General features: G+C 41.6%; 1 protein-coding gene across 1 annotated transcript in view; it reads left to right on the top strand.

The window, feature by feature from the left end:
- LOC126419299 (GTPase-activating protein CdGAPr) overlaps positions 1 to 11,856 on the top strand; it is a 478,818-nt gene that overhangs the window by 397,447 nt on the left and 69,515 nt on the right. Inside the window, exon 8 of the mRNA XM_050086473.1 lies at positions 56 to 321. Within this exon, the coding sequence (XP_049942430.1) occupies positions 56 to 321 (266 nt within the window). The remainder of the gene's footprint in view (positions 1 to 55; positions 322 to 11,856) is intronic.

Raw genomic sequence — 11,856 nt, 5'->3', positions numbered from 1 at the left:
GTGCTTCCAGGACTAATAAAGAGTAATGAAAAAGGGCACAATATTTGTTCTGCAGGACACTGCAATACCTAGTGCGGCACTTGGCACGAGTAGCTTCTAGAGGTCACCTCACAGGCATGACGCCTCGCAATGTGGCCATTGTTTGGGCCCCTAATCTGCTCCGCTGCAAGGAACTGGAAGTTGGTGGTGTGGCTGCCCTGCAAGGGGTTGGAGTACAGGCAGTTGTCACAGAGTTCCTGGTATGCTATGCTGACCTTATTTTCTGTGAGGGACTACCGGCACAGGTTCCCATAACCAGACAGCAGTCCGAGGCTCTGGATGGTGAGTTTAGTGCAAAGAATATTATTTCAGTGTTAATTGTGTACGCATTCTATCCCTTCCTGTTGTAAATGATAAAGTGAGCTCTGAATTGCTTCTGTTGCACACCAGAGATAGATAATTTATTGGGTTGGTGCATACGTTCGTAGTGTTTTTCCATAAGTTTGATAAAAACAACAAATACAGTAACTTTCCAATTTGGTTGCTGTTGAACACACGTGGTTTTGAGGCAAAGAACTCATCCAGCCATGTTTGGATCGCATTTTCATCTGGAAAGGAAATTCCTTGAAGTCTCTTGTTCGATAGAGAGCAGAAAAGGAGAAAATCTGGGGGTGCAAGGTCAGGTGAATAAGGTGGGTGTGGAATGACTGCCCAACCAAACTCCCGTATAGTGTTTTTTGTCAGTCTAGCAAAATGTGGGCTGACATTATCATGGAATAGTGCCACTTCACGCAGTCATCCTGGTTATTGTCTTTCACCTGCAAGATGTTTTAGTTGTTGACAATAAATGTCAGCAGCGATAGTTACACCTCAGGGAAGCAATTTTTAGTACAACACATCATCGCTGTTCCACCAGATGCATAATGTTATCTTTTGTGGATGTGTGGGTCCTTTTATGGAGAGTTTCTGCTTCGTTTGGGCTCAACCCGTCCTTTCTTTTCCTTATGTTAGCATAAAGACACCATTTTTCATCACTAATAATGATACAGGGTAGGAACAGTTGGTATTTTCATGAGTCAATTGATGATGAACAAGCAGAGATACACATATGGCCACCTGCTGATTTTTGTGCTCTGGCTTAGAAGATGCAGTTCCCGTACACCCAATTTTTTACCTTTCTCATTGTACACTATGTGACACCCCCAAAAACATATGTTTTTTATATTAGATGCATTAAGCTGCCACTTACTGCCAAGTACTCCAAATCAGTGACCTCAGTAGTCTTTAGACATCGTGAGAGAGCAGAATGGGGCGGAACTCATGGACTTCGAACGTGGTCAGGTAATTGGGTCACTTGTATCATACCTCTGTACATTAGATATCCACACTCCTAAACATCCCTAGGTCCAGTGTTTCCAATGTGATAGTGAAGTGGAAACATGAAGGGACATGTTCAGCGCAAAAGCGTACAGACCGACCTCGTCTGTTGACTGACAGAGACCGCTGACAGTTGAAGAGGGCATAATGTGTAACAGGCAAACATCTATCCAGACCATCACACAGGAATTCCAAACTCCATCAGGATCCACTGCAAGTACTATGACAGTTAGGCGGGAGGTGGGAAAACTTGGATTTCATGGTCAAGCGGCTGCTCATAAGCCACACATCATGCTGGTAAATGGCAAATGACACCTCACTCGGTGTAAGTGCATAAACATTGGACGATTGAAGAGTGGAAAAATGTTGTGTGGAGTGACGAATCACGGTACACAATGTGGCCATCCGATGGCAGGGTGTGGGTATGGTGAATTACCGGTGAACGTCATCTGCCAGCGTGTGTAGTGCCAACAGTAAAATTCGGAGGCGGTGGTGTTATGGTGTGGTCATGTTTGTCATGGAGGGGCCTTGCACCCCTTTTTGTTTTGTGTGGCACTATCACAGCACAGACCGACATTGATGTTTTAAGCACATTCTTGCTTCACACTGTTGAAGGGCGATTCGGGGATCGTGATTGCATCTTTCAACATGATCGAGCACCTGTTCATAATGTACGGTCTGTGGTGGAGTGGTTACATGACAATAACATCATTTTAGTGGCTTGTCCTGCACAGAGTCCTGACCTGAATCCTTCATAAAACCTTAGGGATGTTTTGGAAAGCCGACTTTGTGCCAGGCCTCACTGACTGACATTGGTACCTCTCATCAGTGCAGCACTCCTTGAAGAATGGGCTGTCATTCCCCAAGAAACCTTCCAGCACCTGATCGAATGTATGCCTCTGAGAGTGGAAGCTGTCATCAAGGCTAAGGGTGGGCCAACACCATATTGAATTGCAGCATTACCGTTGGAGGGCATCACAAACTTGTAAGTCATTTTCAGCCAGATGTCCCGATACTTTTGATCACATAGTGTATGTAAATGTCACATCATGGTGAAATAGTAAACGTCACACCATGGTGAAATAGTCACAGTACATCACATGTGCCTCTTTTCAAGTACACTGACATGGATCCGTGTGGATTAATGCATTTATATAATCTTCATGAAACCCCATAGGTCTTCCTGAATGGGGATGGTTACTGATGTGAAAACGAACCTCTTTAAAAGGAGAAAACCATTTTATTGCCATGCTGTACCCAGTGGCGTTATCCTCATACACAGTGCAAATGTTTCTGGCTGCCTCTGCTGCTGCCACCTCTTTACTGAGCTCAAACAGAAGAACATGTCAAATATGCTTCAATTTCTCTACATTGCATTCGATTTTTTAGTGTCCACAGCTCCACTCACTATCTCCAAATGACAGTGTGTTACTGAAGTAGCAACTGTGAACCACAGTCTAACATATACAGTCACAACACTCACTTCTGTGAGAATCGTTACCATCTGACAGTTGGTGCAACAGTAGTGAGACAGCATCTGTAAAATAAAAGTTTGTTTTTAATCATTTTTCTACTTAATTAGTGAAATAGTTATTACATTTTTGTATTCCAAGCATTACTAAGTTTTGAAGAGACATGAATGATCGTGAAATACACGTAAAAACAGCCGAATCCCCTTGTTTCAGTGACATAAGCTACAGCTTAATGATGAAGAAAAATTTTCAAATATATGTATAATTACAGCTTAATCCAGTGAAAACAAGAAAATATGAACACACATATTTCATGCGTGAGAATAATATTATTCATTTGTTGCCTGTTGTTATTAAGACAGGCACTTTCCTTGACATGTAAAAACGTTGTAGGGAGCCTAATGTTATGCACAGTCTTACACTTCACTCAACTTTCTAATACAAAAATATCAAGTAAATGTAATTACTTTTGTTTCAAAAGTGAATGTATTAAGATTTGTGCCATTTGTTGCACAGATGCAGCAACAATTGTGGAATTGGTTTCTTCTGCATTGGGAAACGATTTTATTGCTTTTGTTCTTTTATCATGTCTGTGTGGTTTTTCCTTCAGCTACAGTTGTGGTAGCTTAGCCACTACATTAAATAATGTAGGTATTTCATTCCATACACGTTATATATGTTCCACATTCACTAATTTGACTGGAAGTGTAGTGAAGAAATCTTCACATTTTTGAGTACATATACGACACCTTTCTGCAAAAGGTCAGGTCTTCCACTGTTTATTTTTTTGTTCTTCAAGAAAATGACATTCTCCAGTGAATATCTTTAAGTTACAAGAAAATTGTAAATAACCTGTTCTGTAATGTAGTGCTTAAGAGCAATGAGGAAACCTAAAAAAAGACAAATCTGGCATCTTCTTCTTCTTGTTACTGCACAGTGTATTGCACTACAGACACTCCCATTTGTAAAAATCATTCTACACATTAATATATCAATTACCGTTTGCCTTCACAAAATGTCGTCAAACTCAGCAGTATAGCTTTATGGTCGCTTGGTGACTGCAGTTGCAGTGGGTAACGAAAGAGGGATAGTGTGTCATGATTGTTACGTTAGACTCTGAGTGAACTAAAAATAAAAAATGCCAATCGACAAACAAACCCATAGCAACCAGAAAACCAACAGGCAAAGCAAAAATGCTACGAACTAGGCATGAATCTAATTGTTGGTATACTTAATATTAACTGTTTTTGAGCCATAGTAGTACTTGTTGCAGGGTAGTATAGACTTTTTCTTTTTGGTATTGTTCTCAGCAATCTTGATATTATTGTCAAAGTTATGTAGCTTGTGAACAATATATTTCATCTGAGAATAAAGGCGATAAACCACTCTAGTTAGTATTCCCCCTGCAAGATAATGTTGATCAGAAACTAAACATTGTGTTGTGGAAAGCAAATTGGTCAAGTTCAAAATTACACAGTTTAACTGATAAAGATTCCCCCAAAACAGTGACTGATTCCTCAACATCATGTAGCCAATTTAAGAAAAAAAAACTCATTTCTCATGAGGAAATCTGTGCCATATATCAAGTTGTGGGACATTAGCATTAAAAGAAATGAGATATTTTCAACATTTCGCGGCTCTGTCAGAAACTGTATAACTAATAATTTTAATTTTAAAAACCAACAGCCTCAGTTGCAAATTTTACCTAGATTTACCTAGGTTTCAGTCGGGATAACTCAACCTTCTTCAGAATAAAAGTAACTACTGTTTGTCTATAGTGGACATCGTCAAGCTAAAACTACAAATCCGTAAGTTATCGTCAGACTGTAAAAACTTATCTGAAACTTGGTGAACATCACTCCAGTCAACACACTTAAAACTATTGGCCAACATAGGTCAGTTATGCTCAAAGCTAAAGTGTGACTTGGCGAACATCGCTCTGGTCAACACACTTAAAATAATTGACCAACAGAGGTCATATGTACTTAAAGAACTAGTCTAAACTATGGGAGGATGACGGGAAAATGGTTAAATTATGATGTGATTTGGCGAACAACGCTGTTGGAGTGATGTTCGCCAAGTCACACTTTAGCTGTAAACATAATTTCGCTGTCATTCCCTAAGTTCAATGGCAGTTCTCAACAGGCCCAAATTATGATGGCAGTGTTCCACACACAGTTTTTACAGTATATGTGTGGATCACCTCCATGAAAACAAATTGAGTACCCCATTGCCGCCACATTATCCCCTGCTTTAGTGTTTTCTGTAACTCGTAACCATAACTTCGTCATGAAGCTCAATCAGGCAAGTGCAATAGTTTATTTTTACTTGATTCTAGACCATTTCAGGTCAAATATACTAATTTTGAATAATGACCATCTATTTTATATGGTCCGTATTGGTGGATGGTACAGATTAGATTGTTCATAAGTTCATTCATGACCATTTGTGTGCTAAGTCAATAGGATGTTCATGCTTTGTAACCATAGCTAAGCAACTGCTTAACATTTACGCCTCATAAGTTTTTTTAGACCTAGTCATAATAATAAGGATGTTGGCTTTATATTATCCTTCCCACTCCTAAGTTATTTTTACATCTACATCTACATTTATACTCTGCAAGCCACCCAACGGTGTGTGGCGGAGGGCACTTTACGTGCCATGGTCATTACCTCCCTTTTCTGTTCCAGTCGCGTATGGTTCGCAGGAAGAACGACTGTCTGAAAGCCTCCGTACGCGCTCGAATCTCTCTAATTTTACATTCGTGATCTCCTCGGGAGGTATAAGTAGGGGGAAGCAATATATTCGATACCTCATCCAGAAACGCACCCTCTCGAAACCTGGCGAGCAAGCTACACCGCGATGCAGAGCGCCTCTCTTGCAGTGTCTGCCAATTGAGTTTGTTAAACATCTCCGTAACGCTATCACGGTTACCAAATAACCCTGTGACGAAACGCGCCACTCTTCTTTGGATCTTCTCTATCTCCTCCGTCAACCCGATCTGGTACGGATCCCACACTGATGAGCAATACTCAAGTATAGGTCGAACGAGTGTTTTGTAAGCCACCTCCTTTGATGATGGACTACATTTTCTAAGGACTCTCCCAATGAATCTCAACCTGGCACCCGCCTTACCAACAATTAATTTTATATGATCATTCCACTTCAAATCGTTCCGCACGCATACTCCCAGATATTTTACAGAAGTAACTGCTACCAGTGTTTGTTCCGCTATCATATAAACATACAATAAAGGATCCTTCTTTCTATGTATTAGCAATACATTACATTTGTCTATGTTAAGGGTCAGTTGCCACTCCCTGCACCAAGTGCCTATCCGCTGCAGATCTTCCTGCATTTCGCTACAATTTTCTAATGCTGCAACTTCTCTGTATACTACAGCATCATCCGCGAAAAGCCGCATGGAACTTCCGACACTATCTACTAGGTCATTTATATATATTGTGAAAAGCAATGGTCCCATAACACTCCCCTGTGGCACGCCAGAGGTTACTTTAACGTCTGTAGACGTCTCCCCATTGATAACAACATGCTGTGTTCTGTTTGCTAAAAACTCTTCAATCCAGCCACACAGCTGGTCTGATATTCCGTAGGCTCTTACTTTGTTTATCAGGCGACAGTGCGGAACTGTATCGAGCGCCTTCCGGAAGTCAAGGAAAATAACATCTACCTGAGAGCCTGTATCTAATATTTTCTGGGTCTCATGAACAAATAAAGCGAGTTGGGTCTCACACGATCGCTATTTCCGGAATCCATGTTGATTCCTACAGAGTAGATTCTGGGTTTCCAAAAACGACATGATACGCGAGCAAAAAACATGTTCTAAAACTGTACAACAGATCGACGTCAGCGATATAGGTCTATAGTTTTGCGCATCTCCTCGACGACCCTTCTTGAAGACTGGGACTACGTGTGCTCTTTTCCAATCATTTGGAACCTTCCGTTCCTCTAGAGACTTGCGGTACACGGCTGTTAGAAGGGGGGCAAGTTCTTTCGCGTACTCTGTGTAGAATCGAATGGGTATCCCGTCAGGTCCAGTGGACTTTCCTCTGTTGAGTGATTCCAGTTGCTTTTCTATTCCTTGGACACTTATTTCGATGTCAGCCATTTTTCGTTTGTGCGAGGATTTAGAGAAGGAACTGCAGTGCAGTCTTCCTCTGTGAAACAGCTTTGGAAAAAGGTGTTTAGTATTTCAGCTTTACGCGTGTCATCCTCTGTTTCAATGTCATCATCATCCCGGAGTGTCTGGATATGCTGTTTCGAGCCACTTGCTGATTTAACGTAAGACCAGAACTTCCTAGGATTTTCTGTTAAGTCGGTACATAGAATTTTACTTTCGAATTTACTGAACGCTTCACGCATAGCCCTCCTTACGCTAACTTTGACATCGTTTAGCTTCTGTTTGTCTGAGAGGTTTTGGCTGCGTTTACACTTGGAGTGAAGCTCTCTTTGCTTTCGCAGCTGTTTCCTAACTTTGTTGTTGAACCACGGTGGGTTTTTCCTGTCCCTCACAGTTTTACATGGCACATACCTGTCTAAAACGCATTTTACGATTGCCTTGAGCTTTTTCCATAAACACTCAACATTGTCAGTGTCAGAACAGAAATTTTCGTTTTGATCTGTTAGGTAGTCTGAAATCTGCCTTCTATTACTCTTGCTAAACAGATAAACCTTCCTCCCTTTTTTTATATTCCTATTAACTTCCATATTCAGGGATGCTGCAACGGCCTTGTGATCACTGATTCCCTGTTCTGCACTTACAGAGTCGAAAAGTTCGGGTCTGTTTGTTATCAGTAGGTCCAAGATGTTATCTCCACAAGTCGGTTCTCTGTTCAATTGCTCGAGGTAATTTTCGGATAGTGCACTCAGTATAATGTCATTCGATTCTCTGTCCCTACCACCCGTCCTAAACATTTGAGTGTCCCAGTCTATATCTGGTAAATTGAAATCTCCACCTAAGACTATAACATGCTGAGAAAATTTATGTGAAATGTATTCCAAATTTTCTCTCAGTTGTTCTGCCACTAATGCTGCTGAGTCGGGAGGTCAGTAAAAGGAGCCAACTATTAACTTAGATTGGTTGTTGAGTGTAACCTCCACCCATAATAATTCACAGGAACTATACACTTCTACTTCACTACAGGATAAACTACTACTAACAGCGACAAACACGACACCACTGGTTGCATGCAATCTACCCTTTCTAAACACCGTCTGTGCCTTTGTAAAAATTTCAGCAGAATTTATCTCTGGCTTCAGCCAGCTTTCTGTACCGATAACGATTTCAGCTTCGGTGCTTTCTATCAGCACTTGAAGTTCTGGTACTTTGCCAATGCAGCTTCGACAGTTTACAATTACAATACCGATTGCTGCTTGGCCCCCGCATGTCCTGACTTTGCCCTGCACCCTTTGAGGCTGCTGCCCTTTCTGTACTTGCCCAAGGCCATCTAACCTAAAAAACCGCCCAGTCCACGCCACACAACCCCTGCTACCCGTGTAGCCGCTTGCTGCGTGTAGTGGACTCCTGACCTAACCAGCGGAACCCGAAACCCCACCACCCTACGGCGCAAGTCGAGGAATCTGCAGCCCACACGGTCGCAGAACCGTCTCAGCCTCTGATTCAGATCCTCCACTCGGCTCTGTACCAAAGGTCCGCAGTCAGTCCTGTAGACAATGCTGCAGATGGTGAGCTCTGCTTTCATCCCACTAGCGAGACTGGCAGTCTTCACCAAATCAGATAGCCGCCGGAAGCCAGAGAGGATTTCCTCTGATCCATAGCGACACACATCATTGGTGCCGACATGAGCGACCACCTGCAGATGGGTGCACCCTGTACCCTTCATGGCATCCAGAAGGACCCTTTCCACATCTGGAATGACTCCCCCTGGTATGCACACGGAGTGCACATTGGTTTTCTTCCCCTCTCTGGCTGCCATATCCCTAAGTGGCCCCATTACGCGCCTGACGTTGGAGCTCCCAACTACCAGTAAGCCCACCCTCTGCGACCGCCCGGATCTTGCAGACTGAGGGGCAACCTCTGGAACAGGACAAGCAGCCATGTCCGGCCGAAGATCAGTTTCAGCCTGAGACAGAGCCTGAAACCAGTTCATCAGACAAACTGGAGAGGCCTTCCGTTCAGCCCTCCGGAATGTCTTTCGCCCTCTGCCACACCTTGAGACGACACCCCACTCTACCACAGGTGAGGGATCAGCCTCAATGCGGGCAGTATCCCGGGCAACCACAGTCGTAGTCCGATCGGGGGATGCGTGGGACGAGCTGGCCGTCCCCGACAAACCTCCATCCAGACCCCCACAGTGATGCCCATTGGCAGCAGCCTCAAGCTGTGTGACCGAAGCCAACACTGCGTGAAGCTGGGAGCGAAGGGATGCCAACTCAGCCTGCATCCGAACACAGCAGTTGCAGTCCCTATCCATGCTAAAAACTGTTGTGCAAAGAACGTCTGAACTAATCTACAGAGAGGACAAACAATTCGACACAAAATTTAAACGGTTATAAAAATTATTTTAGGTGATTAAACTTCATGCTTAAGCACAAAATTTTCCTATTCAGGCCATATGTTGTAAGCACGTGATGTCTTCCTCATATCATGACCAACGAACATGACCAAGGAATACTTCATAAATGTTAAGACAGTCAATCTAAGTACGTTCTGCACAAGATAACATATACGCCCTTTTCCTCAGGTATACTTTTTATTTCACTTTACTAGTAAATTCAAGGTCAGGGGTTACGTTCACGTCTTGTCCCAACAAGTACCCATCACACAGTTTACGCACAGGTGCAAGGTATTGTGTCAGCCTAGGCGGGCGTCATGACGCTATGGACAGTTCCAGTACAGCACTCGTGGCTGCCGCATTGAGGTCACGAAGTGGGGCCGAGGCAGTTTCAGATAAGTTTTTACAGTCTGACGATAATTTATGGATTTGTAGTTTTAGCTTGACGATGTCTACTATGGATAAACGGTAGTTACTTTTATTGTGAAGAAGTTTGGGTTATCCCGACTGAAACCTAGGTAAATCTCGGTAAACTTTGCAACTGGGGCTGTTGGTTTTTAAAATTAAAATCTAATGGTTGTTTTGAACACTTTTAAATATCTTGATAATAAGGAAAGAGAGAAATACAACACAAAAAATAATGTAATTAATATTCAGCAATTTGCATATAAGTAGTATATTTATTCTTAACAGTTAGGGCTGTATAACTTCAATTGCCAATTGAGGAGCATTTTTCAAAACTTGAAATGTGCAAAAAAAATTTCAAAATTGAGTTAGGTGTGGTAAAGGCATAATTCTGACCTTTTACATCAACCCCTAAACCAAGCCTTAGCAAAAATCGACCATTGCCATGTATATGAACACTTTGAATCAGAAGGTTTCAGCAAAACATGATATATATACATTCTTACAGTTATAGCAAAAGTCGACAAATGCGATATAATTACTCTTTCATGTCTCGGCTCTCTTTCCATCTTTCTGCAGCAAGCAGTTAACAATAATGGAGCACACTAGTTGCTTTAAGCAGTGTTATTGTTGTAACAATATGAACTGGTGGGAGTAGTGTTGCAAGCAGACTTCATTGTCATCAGAACACCTGCAGCCTACTTTTAGACAAGTATTTGCTTGATGCTCACTTGTACATGTACAAAGAAGTATTGCAAGTGGAAGCAGAATGGATGATGAGCCTTGTGATTCTGAAAATGGCGTACAGATCAATGATTGTTCTGATGAGAGAAATTCCTGATTCAAGAAGAGCTTACATCGATCTGAAACACAAAGCAAAAAGTGTAAAAAGAAATCTATCATTAAAGGCAATCATGGACTTGGGGTTTCACCCTGTAAAGCTACAGGAATGAAAGAATGCAAAGCTGCTGAACTCTGCCATGAAGTTGTTTCTCATTTTCATCACCACATGATGTCATTAAATAAAATGGATCAAGATAAGTTTCTGTTAAAATTTCTTCATCTTGGGACAGAGAAGTGGATACCCAGAATGCAGAAAGGAAGAAAACATCGCCAGCGAAGTTTACCATTAGAAAAAGGAATAGTGAAGTAGTGCCAGTTTGTGTCACCAGTTTCCAAGGTGTATCTGGCATGTCAGAGGACAGGTTATCCTATGTAGCAATCGGGTTCCATGAAGGAGGAAGGTTGTCATAAGAAAGGAGAGGAGGTGGCAGAACAGGAAAGGATCATAAGGAAGTAACTTTGCCATTAAGAATGATATTGAAAATGTAAATGCATAGAGAGCCACAATGAAGGGGGAAAGTCTAAGAGAGGTTATTTGCCCTCAGATATCACAGTCTATGAAATTTTCAAGAGATTCTGTGAAGAATAAAAGAATTTTGGACTGAAACACTGTTTCTTATCAAAATACCTATATTTTATGAACATATACCGATACCTGCTCCACTTATAATGTTGGTGTAATGGAAATAAAAGTTGAAACTCATCTGCAGAAGGAAAATGAATTACGAATAGACAGATTACATGAAATTAGTGCAAAGCTGTTTTATGATATAATGAAGGAAGATAATCCTACTGTCATTATGATTTGCTTTAACGAGCAACAAAACCGGCCTTTTCCAAAACTATCAGTTAGTGAAGTTTTCTGCGTTAGACAAGTATGGTTATACAATCTGTGCATCATGATCCATACTAAGGAGCAAAAAAGGGGAAGCATCATTTTCTACACCTGGTTGGAGAAAATATCTGCAAGAGGATGCGCTGAATTTGCTTCAGCTTTGCTGGACTTTCTTCTGACTTAGATAAAATAAAAATAAAAAAAAATAAATAAAAACAGATGATGGCACCAATACTATGAGGGCTGTTCAATAAAGAATGATCATAATTTTTTTGGTCGTAATTTCTCGCGCTAAAATTTAATCTGATGATATTCTGTTAGCTTGATGTGCAACAAACACGCCATAGTAGTTTCATTGTTGGGGGACTCCTGGTTCCTGCCTGTGAGAGACAGACAAGGTCAGACACGT

The sequence above is a fragment of the Schistocerca serialis genome, chromosome 9 (assembly GCF_023864345.2).
Source record: "Schistocerca serialis cubense isolate TAMUIC-IGC-003099 chromosome 9, iqSchSeri2.2, whole genome shotgun sequence".
NCBI classification, from domain to species: Eukaryota; Metazoa; Arthropoda; class Insecta; order Orthoptera; family Acrididae; genus Schistocerca; species Schistocerca serialis.
The sequence above is the reverse complement of the archived record's forward strand: the minus strand, read 5'-3'. Positions and strand labels throughout refer to the sequence as shown.